Below are 26,635 nucleotides of genomic sequence, written 5' to 3' on the forward strand. Positions count from 1 at the left end.
AAACAGGGTGGCATGCATGTCCTAACAGAATTCCTAGGAGGCTTAATCTGTTTTGGCACCAACAGTCAACCGATCTCAAAGCTGGCTCTCTGCTACAGACAGGAAGAAGTGCTATGAGAAACCTCCTGGGCCACTTTTGAGGGCCTGACCTTCCTCTTGTCTGCATACTAGGAGGATTAAGAGCTTCTAAGCCACTCTCTTGAACTCTTTCCCATGTTAGGGAATTTTAAATGTATTGCTTGCGACATTGCTTTTGAGTAGACGTCTCCTTCGGCTTCATAACCTGCGAAAGAAGGGAAAATGCTCTTTCCTGAAAATGTACATAGAAAAGAAATATCCCAGCCTGTGACCCTGACTGCTTTAGGCAATTATCAATCCTGGTATGAATCAGGAGAAATTAGGGCTCATGGCAGAGCAGGGGAGAGACTGGCAGCTCCCTGGGAGCTTGTCAAGGGCAGATCCATGACAGCTGGCTCTCGCTTGACCACACCCAGCCTCAAAGGTAAGGGCTGAGTGAACTAAGAGGACGTACCTTCTGGGTTCAGTTGAGTAAACACCCAGCAGTGTTTGCTGCCGTGGACAAAAAGAGATTAATGCAAATTCTATACCATACATCCTTCCATGGTGTCCTTCCACGGTGTTTGTTACACAAACAACAAGAAAGTCTTTAGTATTGTTTGATTTTTCCCATGTGTGTGTATTATCTACTCGATGTAACAGTGAATTAATTACTTAATTAAGCATAGAGGTAGGCCGCACATAATTGCTTCTTGGAAGGTGACCAAAGACCTGTACCAAGCAAATAGCCCTTCTACATCTCGGAGCCCTGGGTTTCAAGAGTTGCACATTTTTGTTAGTGCTGGTTTCCCTAAAGATGAGAGCCACCTGTAATGTCAAGTTGGCCTCGGAGTGGTAGTGGTGTTGGCTGTGGTATTTTGTTCAGCCTTGTGTAGAAGCATTTGCCTGACCAGTTAACCGTAGCTGGGTAACGTTCCTCAGCAGTTCCCGGCTGATACCCCTGTCAACGATGAGTCATAACCTTGGCTTATTGGCTGTCAGTACCTACACCCTTCTCATCTATGTAACAGGACAGGGCATAGGCCGCATAGCTGTGTGTTGGCAAATGTTCTCGATGGCCCATTCTTCCCTCGGGGAAGGTCTGGCTTTAAGGAGGTGGTGATGTGGTAGCACAGCAACCTTACGCCAGTGAGCATAGGGGAAGCCTGGGGTAGATAGGGAATGGGCGGCTAGGCTGTGGGGGGGAAAGTGAGGTGTAGCGTGGAGTCATGCGGCGCCCCATGCCCAGCCCCAGCCGTTGACCCGGTCCTGCAGAGGCAGAAGGGGTTGCGTGCACATTCAACTCTTCCATGTGGCCTTTGCTTTGGGCGACTTCAAAAACAGGAAATGAGGATAGGAAACCATGAATTGATATAAAACTTCATGATCCGGGACAAGAGGGTCCCTTCCTGGAACATCACATGCAACATCGGAGGAGCTGACTTGGAAGAGGTCCAGAGGCCTCAGGCAGGGAAAGGGGAGGCAGTAGAACGCGTCCCCATTCTCAGAGACTGAGAAGGAGCAGGCTTGCGGTTCACATGTGTACATGGACCGAGACCCGAGAGAGAGAGCTACCATCTGACCCCCAGGAATTCAGCGCCATAGGTGGCCACGAAGGGAGGGGCAGAGGGCTGTGTTGGCTGGCGCTGACAAGGGGTCCCTCCAGCCAAAATGGGTCCCTTGGTGCATTTGTTTGGGTGAAGACGAGAGTGGGAAATGGGGAACATAGTTGTGGTTGGAGCAGAGAGGACCGTCTCAGCATGGGGCCGACTTGGGCAGTGAGAATTTTTAGGGAAGAGGCTGGAGCAGAGGTGTGTGTTGGGGTGAAAGGAAGCCAAGCGTCTCGGGGAAGGAGGCAGCCCAGGTCACCAAGGGGCCCAAGTCTGGAGGAAGAGTTTAAACTTGAAAGCAGACAAGTGGCACTAAACCCAGGGCCTCGGGGTGAAGACTTTGCAGTGTCCAGTCACACAGAGACCCGGGACCCTGAAGCCACTTGGATGCTTGGAGGCCCTGGATTCCAACTCCATGGAGGAAGGAAGGGGGCTGGCCACACACTGTCCTCCAGTCAAAGGACACGACATTGTCAGACGGAGGTTTTGCTGCATTTCCAAAAAGAGAAGAACCTGAGTCTTTGGTGCTGTTTGTCTAGCCTGCCATATGGATTTTATTACAGGAAGTGGTTACCAGTGGGCCCCTATTTAGCGACTTGAGTGAATTTTATTACTTGGAAATTCACATGAGCTTTTATTTCAGGTCCTAAAGAGCACCAGCACGATACAATAGCTAATCGAGCAAAGAGGGTTTGGGGGGAGACGGCATCCCATTCCGTGATTTCAGGCCCCAGTCTGATCAGTCACCGTAAAAACTTTATATGCAGCGGCTTGAGCAATGCTGCAGGAAACAGTGGTCAGGAAACCTCGCCGCCTCTCAACAGACCTCCTTTGTGCGAGCCCCAGGAGACGGAGGCCTGCTTAACGGCCAAGTCAGGTCAGAGTTGACATCACGGGGACGTAGCAGTCATCGTTGGAGCGCAGGCATCATAAACGTGGCACAGACAGGGCCGGCAGGGGAGCCGGCAGTTAAGAGTGGTAGCTGTCCATTCTAAGAGTCTTGAAGTTATTTTGTGAGTAACACATCTCACGAGCTCAGCAGCCGGTTCCGCGAAGCCAAGATGAGCTGGCGGGGCACACCCCTTTCTCTGGGAGCAGCGTTGCTTTGCCCAGGGGCTGAAGTATGAATACTTCTTCAGCACTGTGTTAAGGCTGCAGCACCCAAGGCAGTGGGGGTATGGCCGAGCCTTTCCGTCAGCGGGCAGAGCCGTTTCCAGTAGGTCTCACGTTGTCAGGGCACCCAGGGACATCTGCAGGGAAGCTGAACAAGAGCCCTCCTGTTCCTCCCCGTCCTGTATCCCACAGCCTTGGTCCCATGAGGAAAAAGAAGAGGATGGTCCAGGGACGCCAGGCTGTCCCCGGGCCCACAGTGGCACTTCTTTCCTTGTTTGATGTTCCTTGTGTAGCCACCTGGGATAAACCACTTCAAAATAACTGAGATCGGACGTAGAGCAAACACAGGGGGTTCACCGGACACATTGGCCGTACAGGTTTTCCTGAAGGTCCTCTCCCACTCTGTAAATTCCAAGGAGGCAGGTTAGCCGCCAGGGAATTTTGCTTGGGTGAGAATTTACATGAATCCTTGTACCATCTGGGGTAATGTCCTGTGGTAGGTGAATAACACCCCCCTAAAGACGTCCACATCCTAATCCCTGAACCTGTAACAGTGTTACCTGACCAGGAAAAAGAGAGCCTTTGCCAACATGATTAAGTGAAGGATCTTGAGGGGGGAAGATTATCCTGGGTTATCTGGTGAGCTCAGTATAATCGTAAGGGTCCTTTTAAGAGGGAGGCAGGAGGGCAGAGTCAGAGAAGGAGATGGTGCAATTAAAAGTGAGGTTCGGGTGATGGGATCACAAGCCAAGAAGTGCACGCAGCTTTTCCAGATGCTGGAAAAGACAGATATCCCCCTAGAGCGTCTAAAAGGAATGCAGCCTTTGGTTTTAGCCTCATAAGGCCGCTTTCTGGCTCTAACATCCAGAATTGTAAGACAATAAATGTGTGTTGTTTTGAGTCACTAAGTGTGGGATTATTTGTTACTGCAACAATGGGTAGCTGATGCAGGCCCTGTCTGTTAAGTGCTATAGATGTGTGATGGGGGATTCATCTATCACGATGTGATATGATCAGTGGCCACCTGGGTGGCTTAGTTGGTTGAGAGTCTGACTCTTGATTTTGGCTCAGGTTCTGATCTCAAGGTTTGTGAAATCGAGCCCCACGTCAGGCTCTGTGCTGACAGCTCAGAGCCTGGAGCTTGCTTTGGATTCTGTATCTTCTCTCTTTTTGCCCGTACCCCTGCTTGCAGTGTGCCTCTCTCTTTCTCAAAAATAAATAAACATTAAAAAAAATTTAAAGGTGCTGTCTTCCTCATGAACCAAGCTGGACGCTGGTTGGTGATGGGGCCTTTGATGGTGGACAGTAGGTTAAACAAGCCCTTTTCATGGGGAAGCTCACAATTTTGATTTTGTCCTGGGGGCTCAAGAAAGCTCAGCTGAGTTTCCAAGCCAGGAGGACAGGAAAGGAACCACTCCACATGGGCAGTCTGTGGGGGGGTGGCGGGGGAGGGACAACTGATGTCTAGACCATACCGGGCTGTGTTTGCTCTGTGATTCTGCTTGGAAATCATGACACATTGAGCAGTTTACCTTCTGTCTCGGGCTGCGTTCCTTGCTCCGCCTACTTCCAGAGTCTGCTTAGTCCCTAGATGTTCACAGCCGTGACAGCCGGCCAGAAGTGTGCAGTGCACTTGGAGAGAGTGATTGTTTTAACTTATTATATTAACTGCTCGGAAAATGACTTTGGAGAGAGAAGTACCAATGCTTCTGTCTATCTGATCATGAGTAACTCTGGAGGGGAATGGCAGAGAGCCTCCCAACTGTCTCTATTCTTAGACCTTGGACCGATGCTGCCTTTGCCTTCCTCCTTTAAATGCCCCTCTAAATTGGGCCCCTTTCCTCACCTTCTTCCTCAAATTGTTCTTCTGACCAGAGAAGCTGGAAGGAGAATATTAGTGTCTCACGGTCCTAGAGGATATTCTTTTTCTGATCTCAGGTCTTTACTTACTGGAATGTGTTAGGTCAAGGAAAAGCCAGGAGCCTCTCTTGAGAACAGCTTTCGCTGATGAGATTTGATTCAGAGACCAGTAGATGGTCCTCCCTGCACAGGGAGGCCAAGAAACTAGGGAGGCGCAGATGGAGGCCCCCACAGTGTCTGTCTTTCCTGTGTTCATCTTAGAGAGACGGCATCAGCTGCACGAGCCTGTGAGGGTCCCCAGCCACATCTTCCCACATGTGTTCTCCCCGGGGCCAGAGCCCAAGGAGGACACACGCTGGGCTGACAACAGACACTGCTCGTCCAGGAGCTCGGTGGGCTGTCTTCTCAGTCTGCAACTTCCAGCTGCCCTCTGCTTCTCTGGGGCCACACGGACCTGTCCTGAGAAGAGCTGGTATTGTGGGGTAGTGTTGGGAGTAGAGAAGTTGCCAGCCGAGGCAGCGTCTCGGCCCAGGAGGCTGTCAGGCTGGGGGTGAGGGGCATGGCCTGTGCCTGTGCACCTAGGGAGTGCCAAGGATGCCAGACTGTGGCAGCGGGAGTCGGGGGAGACCAGCAGGGCGAGAGGATGAGGAGAGAGCTTCCTGGCAGAGCCACACTCAGTTAATCAGGAAAAAGCCTTCGGCTGGCGGACTGAGCTCTGCTGGGGGTGACCCACGTCCAGCCGATGTGGGACACGGCCGCAGAGAGCCCACGTGGCAAGGCACGGTGGGAAGGGTGCTGATGAGGGTAGGCTCTCGCCACATCAGAGAGAGCCCCTGGGTCCCCTTCATGTCAGATAGGTCTGCTTTCCCCCAATCTGTATGTTGCCAAAAGCAATGGAGAAGGGATTAGACTCCATAAAATCCCAGGGGAGTTCTAGGTCTCTGTGATCTTTTTTTTGTTTTTAACATTTATTTATTTTTGAGAGAGAGAGAGCATATGTGCTAGTGGGGGAGGGGCAGAGAGAGATGGAAGGAGAGGATCCCAAGAAGGCTCCAGGCTCTCAGCACGGAGCCCAAGGTACGACTTGAACCCACAAACCGTGAGATCATGACCTGAAGTGGAAACCGAGAGTCAGAAGCGTAACCTACCGAGCCACCCAGGCGCCCCCTAGCCAGCTGTGATCTTAAGAAACCCTTTTGCCCCCTGAACACCCTTGCAGCTCTCTGGTTCCATCCTAAGTATCCTTCTCCATGCTGACACTTTCCTGCTTAAGTAGGTCTCTCCTCCCAGACGCTTAACCCCGTTTCTCCCCGATGGAACCCACTCCCCCCACACATGCCCGTGTATATGGGGCCACAGAAACTAGTGAGTGCACACTTGAGTTGCTTTTCTCTGTCCTCCGTGAAATCCTGGTGAGGCACCTGAGCTGTGGAGCTCTCTCGTTTTTTTGAGATGGAACTCAAAAGGTTCCATCTGGATACCCTGAGAGAATCCATTGGCCAGCACAGCTGGGGGCTCCCGGGTGTGGAGTGTGCAGCACCCATGTGCACAGGGTGCACAGGGTGCCCCGGGATGAGAAGAGCTTTGAGGAGAAGACCCATCCTCCAACTGTACTACTCTGATTTCACGGAGTGCCACCCAAGCACTTTTGGAAAGAAGCTAAGCTTTGGCGGACCTGACCGTAATCCCACCTCTCCAACCCCAGCCACAGAGCCCTGGCGTTTATCAGAGGAGCCCTGGGATCCCACGTATGGGTGTCCTGTGGACCTATGGGCCCAAGGCTTGGAGCTCTTCCCAGACGTATCTGGGAGAAGCCAGCGGACACTCTCCTTCAAAAGACAACTTCTCTGCCCCCTACAATACTCCCAGGGACTAGGACCATGAGTGTGAGATTGGAATGAACCTTGGATATCATCTAGTTTAACCTCACCCCATTTTGTAGATGAGGCAACTGAGACCCCGAGAGAGAAGTGGACTTTCGAGGTCACAAGCCAGGTCTCCTAGCTCTAGTACTGTTTCCATGACACCACACTGCCCTTAGAATCAGTGGCATACCTTTGCACATCAGTCAAATCTTACTTTCGTTGCAGAAGATGACTTCAGTTTCCGAAAATAAAATTGTAGGTTGGTCGACATGAGTCCTGAGACTATTTAGCCCTTACAAGCAGAACTCTTATGGGTTTAGGGATAAGAGGTTAGAAGGGAGCAGGATGAGGGGAAGGCTGGAGAGGAGGAGGATGGGGTGGGCAGGAGGATGGAGGGAGCCGGGCAAAGAGGAATATGCGTGGCTCGACACTCCTTAGCCATTTCCCAGTGGACTGACTCATTTCTGGTAAAGCGATTCCTGTAGCTCCCCGGCTGCCTGAGAATCCTAGTCGGTCTGTCTCTGAAACACCCCCTGGATGACAGATGAACCTGGCTTCATCTTCTCATGACTCACTAGGGCTTCCCTGAGCTGACTCCAGTTGAATTAATAAGAGCAGAATGTCCTGGGCTCATAGAGAGCAGCCTCCCCAACTCCCAAGCCCACATTTCTCCCCCGTCTGCCCGCCTGTCTTTGAACGAGGTTATTAAACATCCTATGAGAGCCCCGTGGTGAGCACCTATGTGTCAAAACCCGAATTCAAGTCTGAATTGTCTCCTGTCCCGAAGGGACAAGAAAGGAAGGGGCAGGGCATAGCTGCTCACATCTGGTTACAAGGCTGCCAGAGAGGACTGTGTTCACTGCCAGTGCAGGAGTGGTCTTCGAGAAAACTTGGGGATTTGATCAGAAGCAAGTCTTTCCTAGGTGTAAGCTTTTAGAACACTTACTTCCTTATGATATTTCTTGGAATTCTCAGTCTTTTTGGTTCCCCAGAATATGCGGTTAGCTGAAGCTGTGTGTTTCAGACCTCCAGAAGACAACAACTGTCCCATAATATACTGGCCAGAATTGGGAGAAGAGAAGTTTTTCTGCCAAATGATTTCAAAGTTTAAAACTGTATACTTCCAGGGACGCCTGGATGGCTCAGCTGATTGAGCATCTGACTCTTGATTTTGGCTCAGGTCATGATCCCAGGGTCGTGACACCTGCTGAGCATGGACCCTGCTTGGAATTCTTTCTCTCTCTTTCTGTCTTTGACCCTCCCCTGCTTGCTCTCTCTCTTTCTCTCTCTATCTCCAAACAACAATAACAACAACAACAACAACAACAGCGCACACACACACACACACACACACAACCCACAAATTGTATACTGCCAGTCTTGTTTTCATCCAGGTACCAAAGAACCTTGCAAACTGGTGATATCAATGATGTGGTCCTGGAAGGACGATAGGATGAATTGGTTGAGGGATGGGGGTGAGTGGGGGACACTTTGCTATGTAATCCTTTGTATATTTTCAATTTGAAACCATATAAATGTTTTTATTGATTAAAATTTTGTTCTTATTTTAAAGAAATGAGAAAAAAGAGCTTTGTTTTTACTTTAACTTTAAAAGTGTTAGAGTTTGATTGTAAAGACAGAAAAACTTGATGATCATCTATACACTGTCCTTCCGGGTCCTCGAATTGGAGAGCAAATGACTGTGAGAGACTGAATCCCATGACTGTTGGAAGATACACACGTACGTTTTACAGATAAGGAAACGGAGTCAGGAGATAGGACTGGCAAGGGAGGTCCCAGTTGGTTAGTGGCAGACTCAGCCAGGACAGGTCCGGGGCTCCCCTTCCTCCTCCCTGCTGGCCCAAGAACGCTAACCATGGGGTTCGCCATGAGTTATGCTGGAGATAAGTTCTTGGTGGGGCTCTTTTCTAATCCTGCTATTGAACAGGCCACCACTGCTGGAGGGATGGCGACCATTAGGAACATTCTACAAAGCTGAGGAAGAGTGACAAGGTCTTTGCTCCAAAAGGCACAAATAGGACTGAGAATGAATGATCTCCTCCAAGACGGTACAGTGTTGTACCATCGTTTCCCTTCCTCTGCCTGTGGACGCCCTTCCTGGAGTGAGGACTGATGACAGCCAGGGGAAGGGGAGCCCCGCCTTCCCCTCATGCGTGTGTCTCATTGCAGAGTCATCAGCTATGAGTGCTGCCCTGGGTACGAGAAGGTGCCAGGAGAGAAGGGCTGTCCTGCAGGTGAGTAAGCCAGGCCTGGCCCGTTGGTACAGATGGAGGGAGATGGGGAGGGAGGAACACCCATGTGAGAGACAGCAGTGTCCACGGCGGAGTGGGGGGTGGCGCGGGTCTGACACACAAGGCTGCATGGACATGCTCCCCACGTGCTCTCTGGTTCTGGGCTCCGTGCGAGGGCCAGAGCATGGAAGCTGGGAACACGGAGCTTCCCGCCCTGCTCCTTCCTATGCAAGCTTACCTCCTCACGGGGCTAGTGGAACAGACTCCAATTCCAGCCTGCCTGTGCTGGCCTCCCAGCCATGGGCTGCTGGCCTCCCAGCCATGGGCTGCTGGCCTTGTTGTCTCTGGCTAGGAGTGATTTCTGATCAGCTCTGCCAGAGAGCCAGGCTGGAGCACGAAGCCACCCCTCCTCCCTCTGTCAGAACTTGGCTCATCACAGTCCAACAAGAAGAGCGGTAGACCAGGCAGGATCACCCGGAAATGGCATAGGGAACCACCAATGGCCAAAGACTGTGTGGCCCCTGTGAATTTTATCAGCTATCAGGCATATCCCCAGGGGCTGTGCAGAGTGGGAGTTTTAACTATGAAATACTTGCTGTTGATTCGTTGAGCATGTGAGACGGACTTAAAAGGAAGGGGCACTTTGGTTGGTACCAAGGTCTCGAGGTCATGGTTGGCATGGTGGGAGACTCAGGCAGAAGGCAAGTGGGAAATAGGCAGTGGAGAAGGGAGAATGGCCTCAGAGAGGAGCTCAGCCTCTGAGCCTTCCCTCGCGCCCGTTGAAATGGACGGTGAGCTCACTGTGGGAGGGGAAGGCCCCTTGTGGGACATAACATTTTATTGCTTGTAAGTATACAAAGAACCTGGAAGGTCTGTAATGCTCTTTCATTCTAGTAGAGGCCATTAGGAACCCGGTTGGGACAACTAGATGAATCAGAAGGCCTGGTGTGTAAATAAGGATATCTATTTCCGACGTCCATTCCTGCCGGTACTCTCTAAATGTCTGGGAACAGAAGCTTCATCTTGCGTATGGCTAAAAGATGAAAAATTACCAATTAGTTGGGGCCGAGTAGGGAGGCGTTTGACCTATGGAGGCGCCTTAAGAAGCGTGTGACACACGTGACGAGCTTGAGGCACATTGAGACACAGTGGACGTGTCTGGGCTTTCCCGCACACTTGTCCTGCAGCTGTACCCACGCTCTCTGCAGCCCAGGGAGGGGGCCGTCTGCCTGGGGTGGGCCCCACAGCCTGTGCCTCCTCTGTCCTCTGCCCCCACAGCCCTACCTCTCTCAAACCTTTACGAGACCCTGGGAGTCGTCGGCTCGACCACCACCCAGCTGTACACAGACCGCACAGAGAAGCTGAGGCCCGAGATGGAAGGGCCAGGCAGCTTCACCATCTTCGCCCCCAGCAACGAGGCCTGGGCTTCCTTGCCAGCTGTGAGATGCCTGCCTTACTTCCCAGAGGGGGGTGCTTGTGGGCATGAAGGATGAGGCTCTTTAGTGCTTTCCCACTGTTTCAGGAAACGTCTTCCTTGAGCCCTCAGAGAAAGCCAGGGAACCCGAGTTAAAATACACCTCACCAGGTTGCCTCCAGTGCCCCATCTGTCCAACTGAGCTCAGCAGACTGACTTTGGTGCTCACGGAGGAGAGGTCCTTGGCAGAATGGAGGCGTGGGGCCATTGGGGTTTCAGAAGCGCCTTTCCCAGGGTAACGAGAACCTCCCCCCTTGAACATGTGGTCTGCAGCTAAGTGCAATTCCGGCCTTCCTTCTAGGAAGTGCTGGACTCCCTGGTGAGCAACGTCAACATCGAGCTCCTCAATGCCCTTCGCTACCACATGGTGAACAGACGAGTCCTGACGGATGAGCTGAAACACGGCATGGCCCTCACCTCCATGTACCAGAATTCGGACATCCAGATCCACCACTATCCCAATGGGGTAGGGAGTCCCCAGCTACACTTCCCTGTGTCCACACCAAGACTGCCCCTGCTCCGCATGTGGGGCTGGTTTCTGGGGTTTTGTCCTGCAGGTGAGATTGGCCGGAGGTAATTCCTGCCTCCCGCGCCTGCGTCTCCTCAGGCCCTCTGGGTCCACGGGTGTGGAACCCGCCTTCTGCACCGCGTTTTCCCTTCCTGGGGCTTCAGGCCTGTGCCTCCGATGTGTCAACCACTCCTCCTCATTTCTTCTCTGGGCAGATCGTGACCGTCAACTGTGCTCGGCTGCTGAAAGCCGACCACCACGCAACCAATGGTGTGGTGCACCTCATCGATAAGGTCATCTCCACAGTCACCAACAACATTCAGCAGATCATCGAGATCGAGGACACCTTCGAGACCCTTCGGGTGAGGGACTGCCCTGGGAGGGGAGCTGACCTGGGGACACACCACCTCCCCAAAGGGCCTTCTTGTGTGGGAGAAGCAGAGGATGTCTCCATGTTCATGAGCATTTAGGGGACATGGAACAAGCTCCTCTAAGTGCCCACGAACAGGACGGGTCCACTTACCAGATGCTCGGCTTGACCACAATGAAACATCATAATCCTCTGCTGGAAAAAAATGTCTCTGCCCGTCTTCTCCTTTGTCAAGCTTTCCTTTCATGGCTCCCCTGGAAAGTTCCATGGTCTCCAGCTGCAGCGGGGCAGGTCGCTTGAGCCTGAGGCTGCCTGGGCACGCACTACGGGTTCCAGAGGGGAGAGGGCCCTTCCTCCCAGGCAGTGGCTCCCATACGTGGGACTAGAATAATGTCAGGCTGCCTGATCTTCTGGAACACATGTTCCTACCATGGGGCCCTGCTGCAGCCATACCCGTGTCTCCTTTGAACCCAGACCGGCAGTGAGGCCACCAATGTGGACATGGGAGGCTGGGTTTGACTTCTGGCCTGGCTTCTGACCTGGCCACCGAGTACTGTTCCTTCTGCCCTTCCCAGCAGGCATTTGTCTTACAACTGGAGTGGCAGGCAGGCATTGCTCTTGGCAGTGGCTGCTGAGAGGAAGTGAACACAGGCTGCCCCGTCAGGGGTTTTGCCCTGATTCAAGGAGAACTTCCTGACCACAAAGGACACCAAGGGGGGTGGGGTAGTTCCTCCCCTGGAGATCTCCAACACAGAGAGACAAACACCCTGGGGCTGGGCTGCCTCTGAGGTAGCCTCAGGAAGTGGCTCTGCAGGGGACTCTGCTCTCCAAACTTTCCCCCTGCTTTCCTTCCGGGTCACTCCAAGGGCAGGGGTCTGCAAGGGAATGATGTCCCCACAAAGTTGGGGGCACGTCTTTTGATTAACCGTGGTTGACCCCGCTGAGTAACCTCCTCTTACTGTTTAGGTTTGGCAAATATTCCTTCTTTCCTTCTTCCTCTTTGGATCCCCCTAACGCCCATCCTTCCTCCCACTAACCCGTACTTAGTAACACCTGCTACTTCCCAGGTATTGTTCCGTGTGCCAGGGGTATACAGGTGAACAAGATGGACCAATTTGTGTCCTCTGTGGCACTTCTTATTTTTTCCTGGGCAGACAGACAAGATGCACACGAGGTAGCCATGGACTGTGCTGGGCATTGTAAAGTCAGTGAGTAGGGAGCAGAGGAGGCCAGTTGACACTGGATGGTCAGGGAAGGTCTCTCTGGAAGAGGTAACTTTTGATCTGAGGACTGGAGGATGAGAACGGCCAGTTAAACAAAGCACAGGGGCAAGATCACGGTCAGCAGAGGGGAACAGGTCGAGCAAGGAGGAGGCCAGCAGGGCCAGAATGAAGACAACTACGCCGACAGAGCGTGAGGCGGGAGCAGCTGGGCCACCAGGGGCCAGTCCTGTGGGGCCGCAGACCGGGCATAGGAGTGTGTCCTCATCCCGAGAGCACAGGGAGGCGCTTGATGCTTTTGCAAGATATTCTGGCTGCTCTGTAGACGCGGGTGATGGGACCCTCCCACTCCTGGAGCTCACCCAGGTAGTATAGCCAGTAGTTCTTTACACAACGTGAGGACAGCAAGCCCTAAGAGTATGGCGACAGACCCCTTCTCAGTTGCAGAGTGGGGGTGGGCATGGGGCGATCGGGGGTTGGCTACCTAGAGAAATGACATTTCAGTCAAGTCCCAAAGAAGGAATAGGGGTCAGAGAAGCAAAGAAAGAAGGAAGGGCAGAGGGAATAGTGGGGCCAAAGCGTGGGGGTGGGAAGGACAAAGCCATGTGAAGTCACTGAGAGCTGGCCGGAGGGGTAGGAGCTCATCAAAGCTCAGAGAGGTAAGCTTTGGTTCGGCTCTCCATCTCGTCTTGGGCTTCTACACAAGCCTGAGGCCCTTGGAGGCAAGACTGGCGACACCGTGTGTGCCTCTTGCCTGCGGAGCATCCCAGAACCTTTAGGGAAACCTCCATCCTCTCCCCTCCCCACAGGCCGCCGTGGCCGCCTCTGGGCTCAACACACTGCTTGAAGGTGATGGCCAGTTCACGCTGTTGGCCCCGACCAATGAGGCCTTCGAGAAGATCCCTGCTGAAACCTTGAACCGGATCCTGGGTGACCCAGAGGCCCTGAGAGGTGAGCACCCCTCTGCTCCTCCTGCCCCCTCATCGGAGCAGCAAGACTGAGCCTAAGGCCTGCTCTTGTCCAAGACAGACATGTGGCCTGACATCCTGTCACAGGACAGACATGCCACCTGACATCCTGTCTCATTGCTCCCAGCTGGCTCCATCTCTGCAGAAGCCAGAGCAGAGCCATGGTTGGAGGAGTGAATACAGAATCCAGCCACCTTTGTCTAATGACACAGTTGGGCTGAGGAGCAAGGCAGAGTTGGAGGTCCAAAGCAGGCCCTGGCCAGACTCAGAAAGAGCTAAAGGCCTGAACGATCAAAGCCAGAGCAGGGCATCCAAGCAGGCAGCAGCTTGGAGGTGTGGGGAGGAGATGGCAGGTTCTGGCATCCTGGAAAGGAACCCATCGTGCTGACCCTTGAATTCTTCCTATGTCTGGCCAGGGGCCTCATGGATAATCGAAAATTACAATTAAATTCAGTTACGGTCAACTTCATAGCAGAGTCCCTCAGTGCTTCCTCAGTGGGTTGCTTAGCTAGGGGTGCATTGATTATTGGAAGGACCATGCACGTGAGAGAAGGGAGGGGAGGGGATGCCCGGCCCTCTCTGCCCCCTGCCCCCTGCCACTGCCCCCTTCAGCTCCACGAGCGCTGAGCCGCTCCTGCTGACTGCGAATCTCCTGCAGAGAGGAGTTGGTCCCAGGTCCCCTGTGGACCCCAACCCCACTTAGTCATCCCAGCTATAATCCAGGGGTGACATCATTTCTTTTGAATCTATTTAAATGCACCTTTGAAATCTACAACCTACAATACCTACTGCATTTCAGACACCCTGTAAACGTAAAATGTTCTCCTTACAGCCACGCAGGGACAGGCGAGGGCACATTTCTGAGAGCACAGATGGGGATCTGTTGTGTCCAGATGTTGTGGCGCCTCTGTGCTTGGCGTGTGGCAGGAACTGGGGCCACACAAGGGAACGTGGTACAGACTTGCCTTCAAGGAAGTTTAAGCCTAGCTGGGCTTAAAGACAGGCCGTGGGTTCTGAAGACAGGCCGTGGTGACAGAGATGCCCCCACCCTCATGGGCACCTGCAGCCCGAGGCGTCCCAAAGCTTCCTGGAGGAGCTGAGACTTGGGTCCATCTCAGCACACTGAACTTGCCATTCAGAGCTATGCTTCCCATAACACCTGTTTTGTGCAGAACACATTTGCATCTTTGTAGATATCAGAATTCCTGATGAGAAGAAAAAGACACTAATTTTTCCCTTTTGCACATCTGCCTTTTCCTGCTCAGTAACCCATTTGCTCTAAGCAAGAGCCCTCTGCACAGGGTTCTGGCTGGCGGGCTTGAAGGTGGAGTGACAGGAGTGCAGCCGGACAGGCTCTGTTGTTTCTAGTGGGTTGGCAGACAAGCGAGAGGCCCGGGCTGGCGTGCCTTGTTGGAAGACTGGCTTCCAGCCCTGGCCCTGCTCTCCCTCCCAGTGGCCCTAGTGGGTTACCCCACCCTGCCTTCAGTTTCCTTCCCTGAGAAGCTAAATCCCGAGGCCTCTTTCCCATAGTGACCCAGCTGTCCTTTCTCTCCCGCCGGCCGAAGGGCGTCAGCACTGGCTTTCAAGGCCCCCAACACCCCTGCAGCAGCCTTATGACTCTGCAGGTCCTCAGTGCTTCCTCCTGTCCGTGACTGTGCGGTTTTGGTTCTCACACTCGGCACAGATTGAGACGCGCCTCTGTGGCGAGAACATAAGACAAAGGGCCCTGAGTGGCCATCTGGGAACTTGTTTTGCGTGGCTGGGGTCATGTGCCCCCCCCCCACTGCCTCTTGCAGCTTCCTCAGGGCCCCCAACTTCTGTCCTGTCCCTGAAGGGCTCTTGTACAAGTAAATAAAGGATTCTATTTATGATTTATGGGTGGGGTGAATGCAGTGGCAAAGACCGTGTCTTTTTGGTCACTATCCCCAGCCCCTAAGCAAGGTCCTGGCAACTAGGGGACCCTTGGGTAAAATGAACAAAAACAGATAAAGTGAGCAAATACTCCCAGAACTCTCATTTGCTATAGTTTCCATCTTTGCCTCCCACATTTTACATTTTCTAAAGGTCTGTCGATAAAAAGTCCCAGGGTAAACTCACTTTGAGGTTCAGGTACTAGTAAGAGAATTCCCCTTAGATTCAGGTACAAATGAGCCAGCCATTAACACATGTTGGGCATTCACTGTTGCCCAGCACCGTGCTGGGTACTTCACGTTCAGAGCTCACACCTCCCCCAGGAGAGGAATGCCGAGCTCATCTCCCCTGAGGAGGAAACTGAGGCTCACAGAGGTTCAGTGACTTGTCTGGGGCCCCAACTGCTGGTGAGTGAGTGGCCGAGCTGGGATTCAGACTCAGGCAGTCTGCCCGCGGAGCTGGGCTCGACTCGGGGCAGCAGCAGGAGGAGGGGAGGACCCGGGCTTGTGTGGTGCCCCAGCCTCATTTGAAGGGCAGCGTCAGAGAGAATAGAATCGTTACAACCATGGAGGCTGCGTGCTGGCCTCTGATATCAGCCTGGAGCCAGCACTGACTCGACCTGTGTCCTGTTTGACCCCCAGACCTGCTGAACAACCACATCCTGAAGTCAGCCATGTGTGCCGAAGCCATAGTCGCAGGGATGTCCGTGGAGACCCTGGAGGGCACTACGCTGGAGGTGGGCTGCAGCGGTGACATGCTCACCATCAACGGGAAGGCCATCATCTCCAACAAAGACATCCTGGCCACCAATGGTGTGATCCACTACATCGATGAGCTGCTCATCCCAGACTCAGGTGAGCCAGGCCTCCTAGGCTATGGCCCTTCCAGGCCTCCTGTCCCCTCTGGCATCCAGGGTGGAGACACTTGGGGAATGTAGGGATCTGGGGGGCCATTTCCTTGCCTGCACGCAGCTCACAGCCTCTCAGGAGAAAGGGCCTGGGCCCCTGTTGGGTTGCAGCCGGGACTGAAGCATCTTGAGCTGCAGGCCTAGGAGTCCAGGCGTTTCCTTGGAGGCAGTGGAGGAAGCTCAAGGGAGGTTGGAGGGAGCTGGGGAGGGAGCCGCTCGATCACAGAAGAAGCCTTTCAGAAGATCTGCCTGCACAGAGGGCCATTTGCTGACCTCAGAGCATGTGCCTTCTCAGTGATGCCCAAGCATCCCAGAGTTGCTGACCCTGGGAGAAATGACTGAATGGACTTTGGCTTGGGTTTCATTCAGCATGCTAGCTAGCCCCATTCTGGACTTCGAGGGAGGTCGGTTGCTCAGGAGTGAAGCAATTTCACAGGAAAGAAACCAAACCAGAAGAAGACTTTGTACGGGTGTGGTTGCTGGCATTATCTACTACTCAGAAGCCATGACACGGATGGTGCTGCCCTGCTGCAGGCATTAGCTGGTGCCCTGACCAAGGGTGGGGACAGAGGCCAGCCCCTGCTCGCCTGCACCTCCCCTCACTCCCCTGCCCAGTGAGACCTGGGCGACCAGTGCCCTGATGACACGAGCCCGCTGCGCCCCAGCAGTGCCGAGAGGGCTGTTGACTCGTGGGATGACATTCCTGCTGGTGTGTGTCACGCTCTGGGGTGGACAGATGATAAATGAAAACAGCACTTCTAACTTTTGAACCTACGTTCTCCTTCCTTGCAGCCAAGACGCTGTTTGAGTTGGCTGCAGAGTCGGACGTTTCCACAGCTGTTGACCTTTTCAGACAAGCTGGCCTCGGCACTCATCTCTCCGGAAACGAGCGGGTGACCCTCCTGGCACCCCTGAATTCCGTGTTCAAAGGTAACATGGCAACAGCAGCCCCAGGAGTTTGTCTCTGGGGTAGCTGCCCCCCCCCCCACCACTGTCACCTCTTGCAGCCTCCTCCCCGATTGCCAGCACCCTGCAGAATGTTAGCACTCCCACTCAGCTCAACAGAAACCTCGGAGGCTCTGGCACATCATTTGGCAGAGCAGAGAATGCATTTTGGGGATCTGGTCCCCAGAATTCAAAAGTTCACATCTGGCCGGAGAACAGAGCACTCTCATGTCTTTTTATGTACAGAATCAATCACCCATGTGATCATCAGAAGGTCAGAGTGAGGATACAGCTGAGCTGTGGTCATGGGGAAGGCGGAGGAGGGGGCCAAATGGTGTCCATGCCTTCCCCTCCCTCCACGGGCAAATCTCCAAACACCCTCGATTATCTAGAGCTTTTTGTTTGGTTAATTTGCAGAAGATGGCAGATGTTAAGGAATTTGGCAGCCTTACTGCATTTCTCAATCTCCCGTTTCCAAACTTAAGGAGGGTTGGCCTTCTCAACTACATTCGTCTCTCATTCTCTTCCTTTCTGGAGCATGCCTCTGGACCTACGCACACCTTCCCTTACAGATGGAACCCCTAACATTGATGCGCGCACAAAGAATTTGCTTCTCAATCACTTGATTAAAGAGCAGCTGGCCTCCAAGTATCTGTACCATGGACAGACCCTCAACACTCTAGGTGGCAAAAAACTGAGAGTTTTTGTTTATCGCAATGTAAGTTCTGGTTCTCCAATTGTCCTCTTTCTTTGTCTCAGGTCTAAGAAATGGAAGCTGTATTAATGGTAAAAGAACATATATGTCTATGTCTATGTCTATGTCTATGTATGTGTGTATATACGTATATATTGTATATGTATGTGTGTATATATATACATACCTATTATATATATACACACACACACATAAAATCTCAATAAACAGAAGCTTGCCTGAGTATGTATGTGTATATATATATATACTGATTTCTAATAAGGAAGGAAGGAATTTCTGGAAAGTATCTTATTTGAAAGGATCAAAATGGGAAACTGTAGAAGGATTAGAATCTCCTTTGCTGGCAGCCTTTGGGAATAAACCACACAGCAGTCTCAGCTGTCTGGGTAGGCAGCCGTCAGCCTCAAGCTCAGAGTGATGAACAGGGGAGGAGGAATGGAGGTTTTAAATCCTTGGCTTATGTGAACAGAAGCCCCCTTAACTGAATGAGCACAGCCCTTCCTGGTCCAAAAGGCTCTTTTCTCTCTTCTCCAGTCTCTTTTCTGTCTTCAAACCCAACAAAATATCAAACAGGAAGCACATCACAATGCAGTCCTTCCTTGGAGCCATCCAGTACCATTGACTAAAGATGGTTGTCGTCTGTTACATAGATGAGTCAATAGACTCGATCTATTGATTTGACCACTGTTGATGGACACCACGTGTGATGGGATATTCTCATTAGGGGACCTCTCTATATCTTTATTGGGGCCTGATAGCCATTTTTCCTCAACACAGTTTTTATTTTTTCTCTTCTGGAGAAAACACAACATTTTATCCTAGTCTTAATGACCCACACCAGTGTATATTCATTGATCTTTGCGGATGAAGCCATCGGCAGGCACATGTCCTGACCAAATTATGAGGCCCCCATGTGGGAGGATAACGTGCCCTTTCTCTGCTCCTCTTTTGCATAGAGCCTGTGCATCGAGAACAGCTGCATTGCTGCCCATGACAAGAGGGGCAGGTATGGGACACTCTTCACCATGGACCGAATGCTAACCCCCCCAATGGGGACCGTCATGGATGTCCTAAAGGGGGACAATCGCTTCAGGTAACCAGCTTCTCCCAAGTGGTCATGCTGGGGCAGGACGTTGGGTCTCAGCTATCTGTCAAGCTCCCCACTTCCTCAGGGATTCAGTTAATGCTGACGGTGCACTGGTCACCTTCCAGGCTGGGGATCTGGGAAGGGTGAAGGTCAGACTGGAAGCTTATGTTGATAAAAAGGGTTATTTCTGGGAATGTGATCCTCACATCCTTGGGAACAGGGAGGGGGTGACATTTTTATATTGAAGTCCGAGGAAGACATCATATTCTCTTTTTAAAGTCCCAAGTAAGTGGAGAGCACCTGGTTTTGAGTGTGGGATGAATCTCGCTCTGAACGATATCCACTCATGGCGCCTGGAGACTCCCAGCTGCTCCTTCTCAGGCTCCCTGTGTTGCTTTGCTTTCTTGCTCCTCTCTCTCCTTTTCTGACTTGCTCACTTACCACAGGGTGCTCTGACACTGGAGTCTGGGAGACCAGCCAGGCACTCCCTGAATCGTATCCCCAGGGCCCAGTGGCTCGGCCAGTCTGTGGGTTGGCCATGCTGCCAGCCTCTCCCTTCCTCCTTCCCTCTCTGGCCTCTGACTTCCGGCCATTTGACTGAGCTTAGCATTTATGGAGAGAAGATGCAGACTGGAATCTTCCCTCTTTGTGTACGAGCCGGGAATGAAAACCAGCCAGGGGTGTGAATTCCAGTGCTGGGCCCCACCTACCCACAGTGGGGAGGCATTTGGGAAAGTGACCGCCCCTCTCCCCACCACAGGCAGGTGACATTTTCTCTGCTGTCTCCACAGCATGCTGGTGGCCGCCATCCAGTCTGCAGGGCTGACAGAGATGCTCAACAGGGAAGGCGTCTACACAGTCTTTGCTCCTACAAATGAAGCCTTCCAGGCCATGCCACCGGGACAGCTCAACAAACTCCTGGGTAAAGACCAACTGAAGTACATTTTCCATGGTTTCTAAAGTGACCGTATCGGTCAGGGGACCCGCAGGAAACAGGTGGCACGTTACAGAGGGTTTCACTGGAAGGAACTTAATGAGGAGACTGTTTGTAAAACTATGGGCAGGAGGAAGGGACCAGCAAAGGGTGATGACACCCAGGCCTGGGGTTGGGGAGGAAGGTGGAGGAGGGGACAGGGAGAACCAGAGCTTCAGAGGAGGGACACAGGACAGCAGCCAGAGCCACACGCAGCTGCTGGCAGAACCAGGGCAAGGGGGCCAGGACTACCTTAGCCTCGTTCTCTTCCCACATGCCCGTTGCCGTGGGCCTCCTATCAGCTGTGAGTTGGGGGGACACGGGGCAAAGGAGCCTGGACAATGTGCTTCACAGCCATCAGCCTCCCTGGGAACCATACAAGGCAGAGAAGAGTAGAAAGGCATTGAGTGGGTAACAGCCAGCCTGGTCACTGAGACATGTCTGCCACTGAGGACAGCGATAATGAAGCCATGTACCTTCACGAAACGTCCCTTGGGATAAAAGCTTTACCAACAAGCTATTCCTGGCCCTGAGAAATTTAGTTGAGGATGTTTCAGAGGTAATCCTCACAGTTCAGAGCTTGGGCTCTGGGATTAACTCAAAGCTGCTTCCCATCCTGGCTCGGACATTCACCAGCTGAGTGACCTCTAGCAAGTTGCTTAAACTCTCTGAGCTTCAGTTTTCCCATTAGAAAAATGAGAGCACCTTGCTGTGTGTTGTGCGGAATAAATGTGCTGCTGGGCACTGGGCATGCGTCCTCTCTCGGCGATGGCTACGATGAGGAGGGGGTGGGGTGGGGGTGCAGTGTTGAGCTTGCCCTTGACACACACACCTCACAAAAAGGTGAGCCTGAGGGCGGGGGGGGGGGGGGGGGGAGAGAGGGAGGAGGAGGAGGAGGAGGAGGAAGGACCTTGGCCAGATCTTGGGGCCCACATCATAGACACCTTCCTTCCTGCTCTGGAGCAGGAGAATAGGAAATTCAGGTTGCAGGCAGCCCCGAGCTGAACTTGTGTTCTGTTTAAGATTCTTTATTGCCTGGTAAACGCCTGTCTCTTTGATGCTGACGTATGTTCCCGAGAAGAGGGGAGAAGTTCCTTCTAAACATAAACTTGTTCCATCCTCTCTGTGTCCAGCAGGACTGCAATATTCCCCAGTGGCCTCGGGCCTGCTCGGCCTCCCTCGCGTGTTCGGTCGTGCAGGAGCAGGGACGGGGTGGGATGTTGGTGTGCCCAAGGCTGCCCACACACACACCTTCCGCCAGGTCCACGGGTAGGAATAGCCCCCAGCCCTCCTGGGAGACAGAGACGGAAGGCTGTCCAGGTGTAAGAGGTCAATCCAGGTGTTAAATGTCTCGGAAGAAAGAAGCCTCTCGCACCCCCGGGGGCCGGCTGGGCGCAGCAGCTCCCGGCAGTATTTTCGTGGAATGGGAATCCGTGGCAGCCAGGCTGTGGGTGTTTGGAAATTACTTGGTACCTGGTGTCTCCATCCCACGGGCACTGATGTGGATTTGTCAGTAACCAAGTGAACTCTCCAAGATGCTTTAAAACTTCCCCTGTTCTCAGTTTCGAGATGCTGGAAATAGCCATCCACAGGCCCTGGGGAAATCTAGCCACTGGGCTGGGACTGTGAGTGTCGGGGCGGCCGTGATGGAGAGGAGAGGGCAGCTGGCGGCTTCAGGCATTGCCTCCCACACTTAATTTGGAAAATGCCTGTGCACCTTTATGAGCAATCGGATGCTCTCCCCAGTTGGTGGAGGAGCTGATGTGGGCTGGAAGGAATGTTGAGACGTGACGGGAGGGGCGCCGTGGAGGGAATGCCCCCCTCAGCCCTGACCTCATCGGCTCCACAGCCCCCCCCCCCCACCAGACTGCAGCTGTTGACTCTTTTAAGTTCTCCCTTCAGGAAACAGCGGCCGCAGAATATGCATTTGAGGGAAGAACGTGTAAATATTTCACTACTGTGTTATAACCATCGGGAGCCATGCTGATGATGAAATGTCCCAGATGCCGGGGCTGGAAAGGTTCCTAGCTTTCCAAGCAAATATTTAGCTCATGGAAAAATGAGTCATACTCATAGAGGAGTATGGATTAACTCCTTCTCGGCATCACAGAGAGCTCTCGCTTAGCCCATCAGCCCCCTGACTGCCGAGGCAGATGCAGGGCCACAGACATGGGCCTTTTTCCCCTGAGCCTTAGGCAGGTGCGGGGGGGGTCCGAGGGGTGAGCACACGGCAGGTGCTCAAAGAGTGCTCGTTACCTGTTCAGGGAGTTCTCCATCTCAGGCATCACCGCTCACATCCCCTCTGGGCCCTCCTTGACGACGCCAGTGACCAGCCTTGGAATGAACTCTGCTCTCCCTTCTTTCCCATGAACCCACAGGCAATGCTAAAGAGCTTGCCAACATCCTGAAATACCACATTGGCGATGAGATCCTGGTCAGCGGAGGCATCGGATCCCTGGTGCGGCTGAAGTCTCTCCAGGGGGACAAGCTGGAAGTCAGCTCAGTGAGTGTGTTTCAGAACCAAATAGCCAGCCGGGCACCGTCACTGGGGTTCCAGGGCTTCTCTTGCCCCTGGGCCAGCCTTAGACACACACACAGTCTTGAAGATGCACCTTGAATCTCTGAGTGCGTTCTGTCCAAAGAAAGAAAAGAGAAAAGGGTTTTCAGGGAAATGAGGCGAGACTGTGGCAGCACACAAATAAGAACTTGCGGACTTGCTCAAGAATCAAGCATCCGACTGGCCTCTGGGAGAGGCCATTAGATCTTCCTCCCCTTAAAGAGACGATAGGCAATTACTTACGCGTCTTGAGGGATCAGTCCCCCCGGCCCCTTCCCGCCCATCCCTTCCAGTCTGGGGCTCACTGAGCTGTACCACATGCCAGACCATCCCAAGAGCCCTTTCCTTCAGATGCTTGGTCTGCAAGCTTTCCCTTGCTCTACACTTTGATAACACACATTCCACTCTGAAGCTGCCTCAGGGGTTCTTACCTTGAAGAGAGAGAACAGATAGCTGGCCCCGCTCCGTGAAGCTGCCCGTGGCCTCCCTGGCTGCACCTGGCAAGGTCACTGGGCTTCCCCATGGAGGGACCGCTCTTCTAGTATGTGGCTGGCTCGGCCTCTGCTGCCTGCTCCTCTCTCCCGACTTTCCGCCATCCCTTTGCATATCACTTTCCCCATGAGGAAGCATGGCGAGGGGTAGGAATGTGATGACTAGTTGACTTCTGCAGGTCACCTGAGAATCTCCCAGCTCCTCTTTTGGGGTGTTGGGATGCCGTCACAGGCTTCTGTTCTTCCTTCCCCCTTGGGATGACACCTGAGGTTCAGGAAGGACAGAGAGAGACACCCGGGTGCGCTTCCTATGGGAGAGGTAAGGCACTGAGGGCGAGTGGAAGGAAGGAGCCCTGCATCAGAACTGGAGGCCCAGCTTCTGTTCCCAGCCATCCCACCCGCTTAGCTTAAAGGAGGCACCTGGCCTCTCTTGAATCTCTGTTTCTCTTCTGCTAAGTGAGACGATGACATCTGTGTCTTTACCACATGTCGCTGTGAGGACCAAGTGACTAGCACGGAAGGGTGTTTTGTAAATTACACCGGGCTGAGGCACACAAGGGATCAGAAAGAGTCCGCCAGACTGAAGGTGTGGCTGGCAGGGACCGTTCCATTCACCAGGTCTCCCTCACGCTTAGCACAGGCTCTGGCATCCAGAACTGCTCAGTAAGCACTTGCTGAGAGTAAGATACGTACAGTCTATGTTCAACAGTGGTCTCTTTTTCTCCCAGAAAAACAATGTAGTGAATGTCAATAAGGAGCCTGTTGCTGAAGCTGACATCATGGCCACAAATGGCGTGGTCTATGCCATCTCTAATGTCCTGCAGCCTCCAGGTAAGGCCCTAAAGTATCCCATGGCCCCGCAGTCTGCGGCTGACTCTTCTCCACACAGCAGCTGGTACTCGACAGGAAAACTGTTCGAAGCAAAGATTAGTGTGCAACGTGCCCACAGAGGGTCCGTGGCCAGCATCGCTGTGGCTGATCCAAAAGTGAATTAGGAACTGTTGGTTTCAAACGCGCTACCCAAGAAACTCAAGCCAGATTTCTTTTTGTTGAATTGCCTGGCTGTCTTCGCCCCACTCAGACACAGACACAGACGTGGATTTCTCACACGTGGATGCTGGGAACGTGGTTCCAAGCACGCTTCTTACATCTCGCCTCATGGGAGCTCTCTTTACCTCCAGCAAAGTTGAACTTGAGTCCAGCCTCTGTCTGCACTGTGCGTTCACCTTTCTTGGAGCTCTCTCCCCATGGGCCAGATTCCATCCACTGTCAGTTATGAAAAATTTTAAAGGAAAAATTCATTGGCGAATGTGAGGCAGGAAACCCAACAGTGCCCCTCAGTCACGGTCGCTATGAATGCCGTGCTAATAGTTTTGCTCTCACCAAAGTTGCCTTTTCTTTCATCGCCAGCCATCAGACCTCAGGAACGAGGGGATGAACTTGCAGACTCTGCACTTGAAATCTTCAAACAGGCATCTGCATATTCCAGGGTAAGATGCGGCTAGGTTTGCCTGTGGCCTCAGCACCCTTGGTGCCTCTGCTTGGGCCCCTGGTGGGGGAGGGCCCTCTGGGTCCCTGTCTTCCTTGGCTGCCCTCCCAGGGCTCCCGTGAAACTTCTCCTCACTCCCATTCAGGAATCCTTAGCACTGGCCTGTGTGGAGTTCAGAGAAAAGAACCCAGGCAGCCTCTGTACCTTTGTGGGCCAAAACCCAGGCCTATAAACCAAGGCCTCTGAGCCTCATTCTATGGGGAAGCCCATAGAATGCTGGTGAAAACAGATAAAGCTCTAGAATCCATCTATCCAACCAGGGCAACCGATCCCGAATCAGCCTTACAGTGTGGCCTCTAAGTCACCCTCTGGTTTCCATGATGTGGCCCGTCTTGGGTGATGCTGGGGCTCTTCAGGGTAGTGGTGAGGATTCTGGATACAGGGCAAGTGTGTGTGTGGAACCTCCCTTCCTTGCTCCAGCTTCCCTTTCCTCGCAGAGCCTCTGTGATTCTTCCTGGCCTTCTGTTCCTGCTCCCCAGCTTGCCCAGGGCCTCCTAGAAGCCCCACTCAGGCTCCTTTGCTGCTTCGAGTGAGGTGGAGCCCCTTGGGAATATGGGTACCTTACAGAAGACAAGAGGGTGCGGCTGGAGGTGGTTCTTACCCCAGAGACCCAGAGCTGGAATATGTCCTCTGCTTTTGGACAGAGAGGTCTCCTCAGCGCCCCTTGAGAAGGGTTCTTGGCTCTGAGCTCCTACTCCTCAGGGCCACCCCCTGTGCCGTCCCAACTGTCCAGGTTCTAGGCTTTGGTCTCTGTGGAAGTCAGGTTTTGTGGTCTCCCAGGAATATCCACCTCAGACTCTAGTTGGTTGGGGCTTACACTTCACTTGGGGCTGCTGAGACTGACTGAGGGGCTCCCTGGGGCCCAGCAGCTACACATTCCCATTCCTCTCCCTCACCCCTGGCATTTTTTGTGAGTAGTGTGGCAGGGGGCAAAACCATTGCTGTGAACTCATGCAGGGACAGCTTTCACTGGAAAACTTGACACTTTGTGCGTTTTTTTGTTTGTTTGTTTTTTCAGGCCGCCCGGACCTCTGTGAAACTAGGTAAGTCTGGCCTGGATTTGAAGTCCTTGTACACTAACTAGTTTGAGCCTTTCCCCCAAGCAGGCCCAAACGTGCCATCTGCTGTATATAGATAAGAACGTCATGGTGCAATAAAACCAGCCTGGCCTTTGGGGTCAGATGCAGAACACCCACTTCCCTTCTCCTTAAGATGGAGATAATAAGAGTACCAACATTTTAGGCTTGCTGCGAGTTTTTGGCTTTGGGAACCCAGCTGGAAGACGGAGAAAATCCCAGTTCAGAACATTGTTGAGTAAGACAGCAAGGCTCACCAACCAAAAAGCACCCGGGATGTGCGGGAGAGAGTGGCGGAAGGGGCCGCCGGCCATGCGCTTGTGACTCTGACGGTGTCTTGACAGACAGGGGCAGTTCGCACGTCTCACCTTGAAACTTCTCTCTTCCAGCTCCTGTCTATCAGCGGCTATTAGAGAGGATGAAGCATTAGTGCGGAAGATGTAGGAAGAACGCACTTCGGCAGCTCCCTGCCACTTTCTCTGAGTTTACCAAAGAGACTGAATGTTTTTGAAACCAAATATCACACACACTTCAGTGTATCTGGGCGGCACCATAATGAGATCTGAGCCCTGGGTGGGTGGAGGGAGGAGAGAAAGAGATGTCCTTTAAATTGTTTTCCCCCCACACGCGGCTGGTAACCTACTCCATGCAGAGACCTGGATGTCACTGCCTGAGAGTCGCTTCCAAAAAGGCCCTGTCCCAAACGTGGAATTTCCTGCCCGTGCCAAGTGCTCTGGAAAAGGGAGCTGAGGTTTTGTGGAGCTCACAAAACACGAATCACGCGCTCCAGCATCCTGGGTGGGGGGTAGTCCTGGCGTGGTCTCTGTAAAGCTCTTTTGCAACTGGAGAAATGGCATCATTATAAGCTATGAGCTGGAACTGCTCTGTCCAGCGCGTCTCGTGCCTGCACGTGGTTTGGACACTTCTTTGTGGCCCTGTCCAGGTAGGAAAGAGAGGGCAGGTGGAACACGCAGAGCCCAGGATTTCCCAGGTGTGGCAGAGCCATTGTGTGTTGGTGAAAATAAAACCAAAGGAACATGTGCCTGTGTGGACGGGACCTGTGTGCTGGCCTGGGTATTCACGAGGGATAGGTTTCTGTTTCTCGGGGCTGCGCGGGTCCTTCTTAC

The 26,635-nt window shown here is 53.0% G+C and overlaps 1 protein-coding gene and 1 long non-coding RNA gene across 2 annotated transcripts in view; one reads left to right on the forward strand and one right to left on the reverse strand.

Moving 5' to 3' along the window:
* Positions 1-26,548, forward strand: part of TGFBI (transforming growth factor beta induced) — a 58,063-nt gene extending 31,515 nt beyond the window's left edge. The window contains exons 5-19 of the mRNA XM_049649230.1: positions 8,696-8,760; positions 10,036-10,196; positions 10,533-10,697; positions 10,955-11,101; positions 13,139-13,280; positions 15,850-16,062; positions 16,908-17,045; positions 17,633-17,778; positions 18,732-18,868; positions 19,654-19,784; positions 22,214-22,338; positions 23,612-23,714; positions 24,294-24,373; positions 25,451-25,475; positions 25,898-26,548. Coding sequence (XP_049505187.1) covers positions 8,696-8,760; positions 10,036-10,196; positions 10,533-10,697; positions 10,955-11,101; positions 13,139-13,280; positions 15,850-16,062; positions 16,908-17,045; positions 17,633-17,778; positions 18,732-18,868; positions 19,654-19,784; positions 22,214-22,338; positions 23,612-23,714; positions 24,294-24,373; positions 25,451-25,475; positions 25,898-25,938 — 1,819 coding nt within the window. The 3' untranslated portion in view covers positions 25,939-26,548. The remainder of the gene's footprint in view (positions 1-8,695; positions 8,761-10,035; positions 10,197-10,532; positions 10,698-10,954; positions 11,102-13,138; positions 13,281-15,849; positions 16,063-16,907; positions 17,046-17,632; positions 17,779-18,731; positions 18,869-19,653; positions 19,785-22,213; positions 22,339-23,611; positions 23,715-24,293; positions 24,374-25,450; positions 25,476-25,897) is intronic.
* Positions 1-26,635, reverse strand: part of LOC125935521 (uncharacterized) — a 77,413-nt gene that overhangs the window by 3,591 nt on the left and 47,187 nt on the right. The window lies entirely within an intron of this gene.

This window comes from Panthera uncia, assembly GCF_023721935.1.
Source record: "Panthera uncia isolate 11264 chromosome A1 unlocalized genomic scaffold, Puncia_PCG_1.0 HiC_scaffold_17, whole genome shotgun sequence".
In the NCBI taxonomy this organism is placed as follows: domain Eukaryota; kingdom Metazoa; phylum Chordata; class Mammalia; order Carnivora; family Felidae; genus Panthera; species Panthera uncia.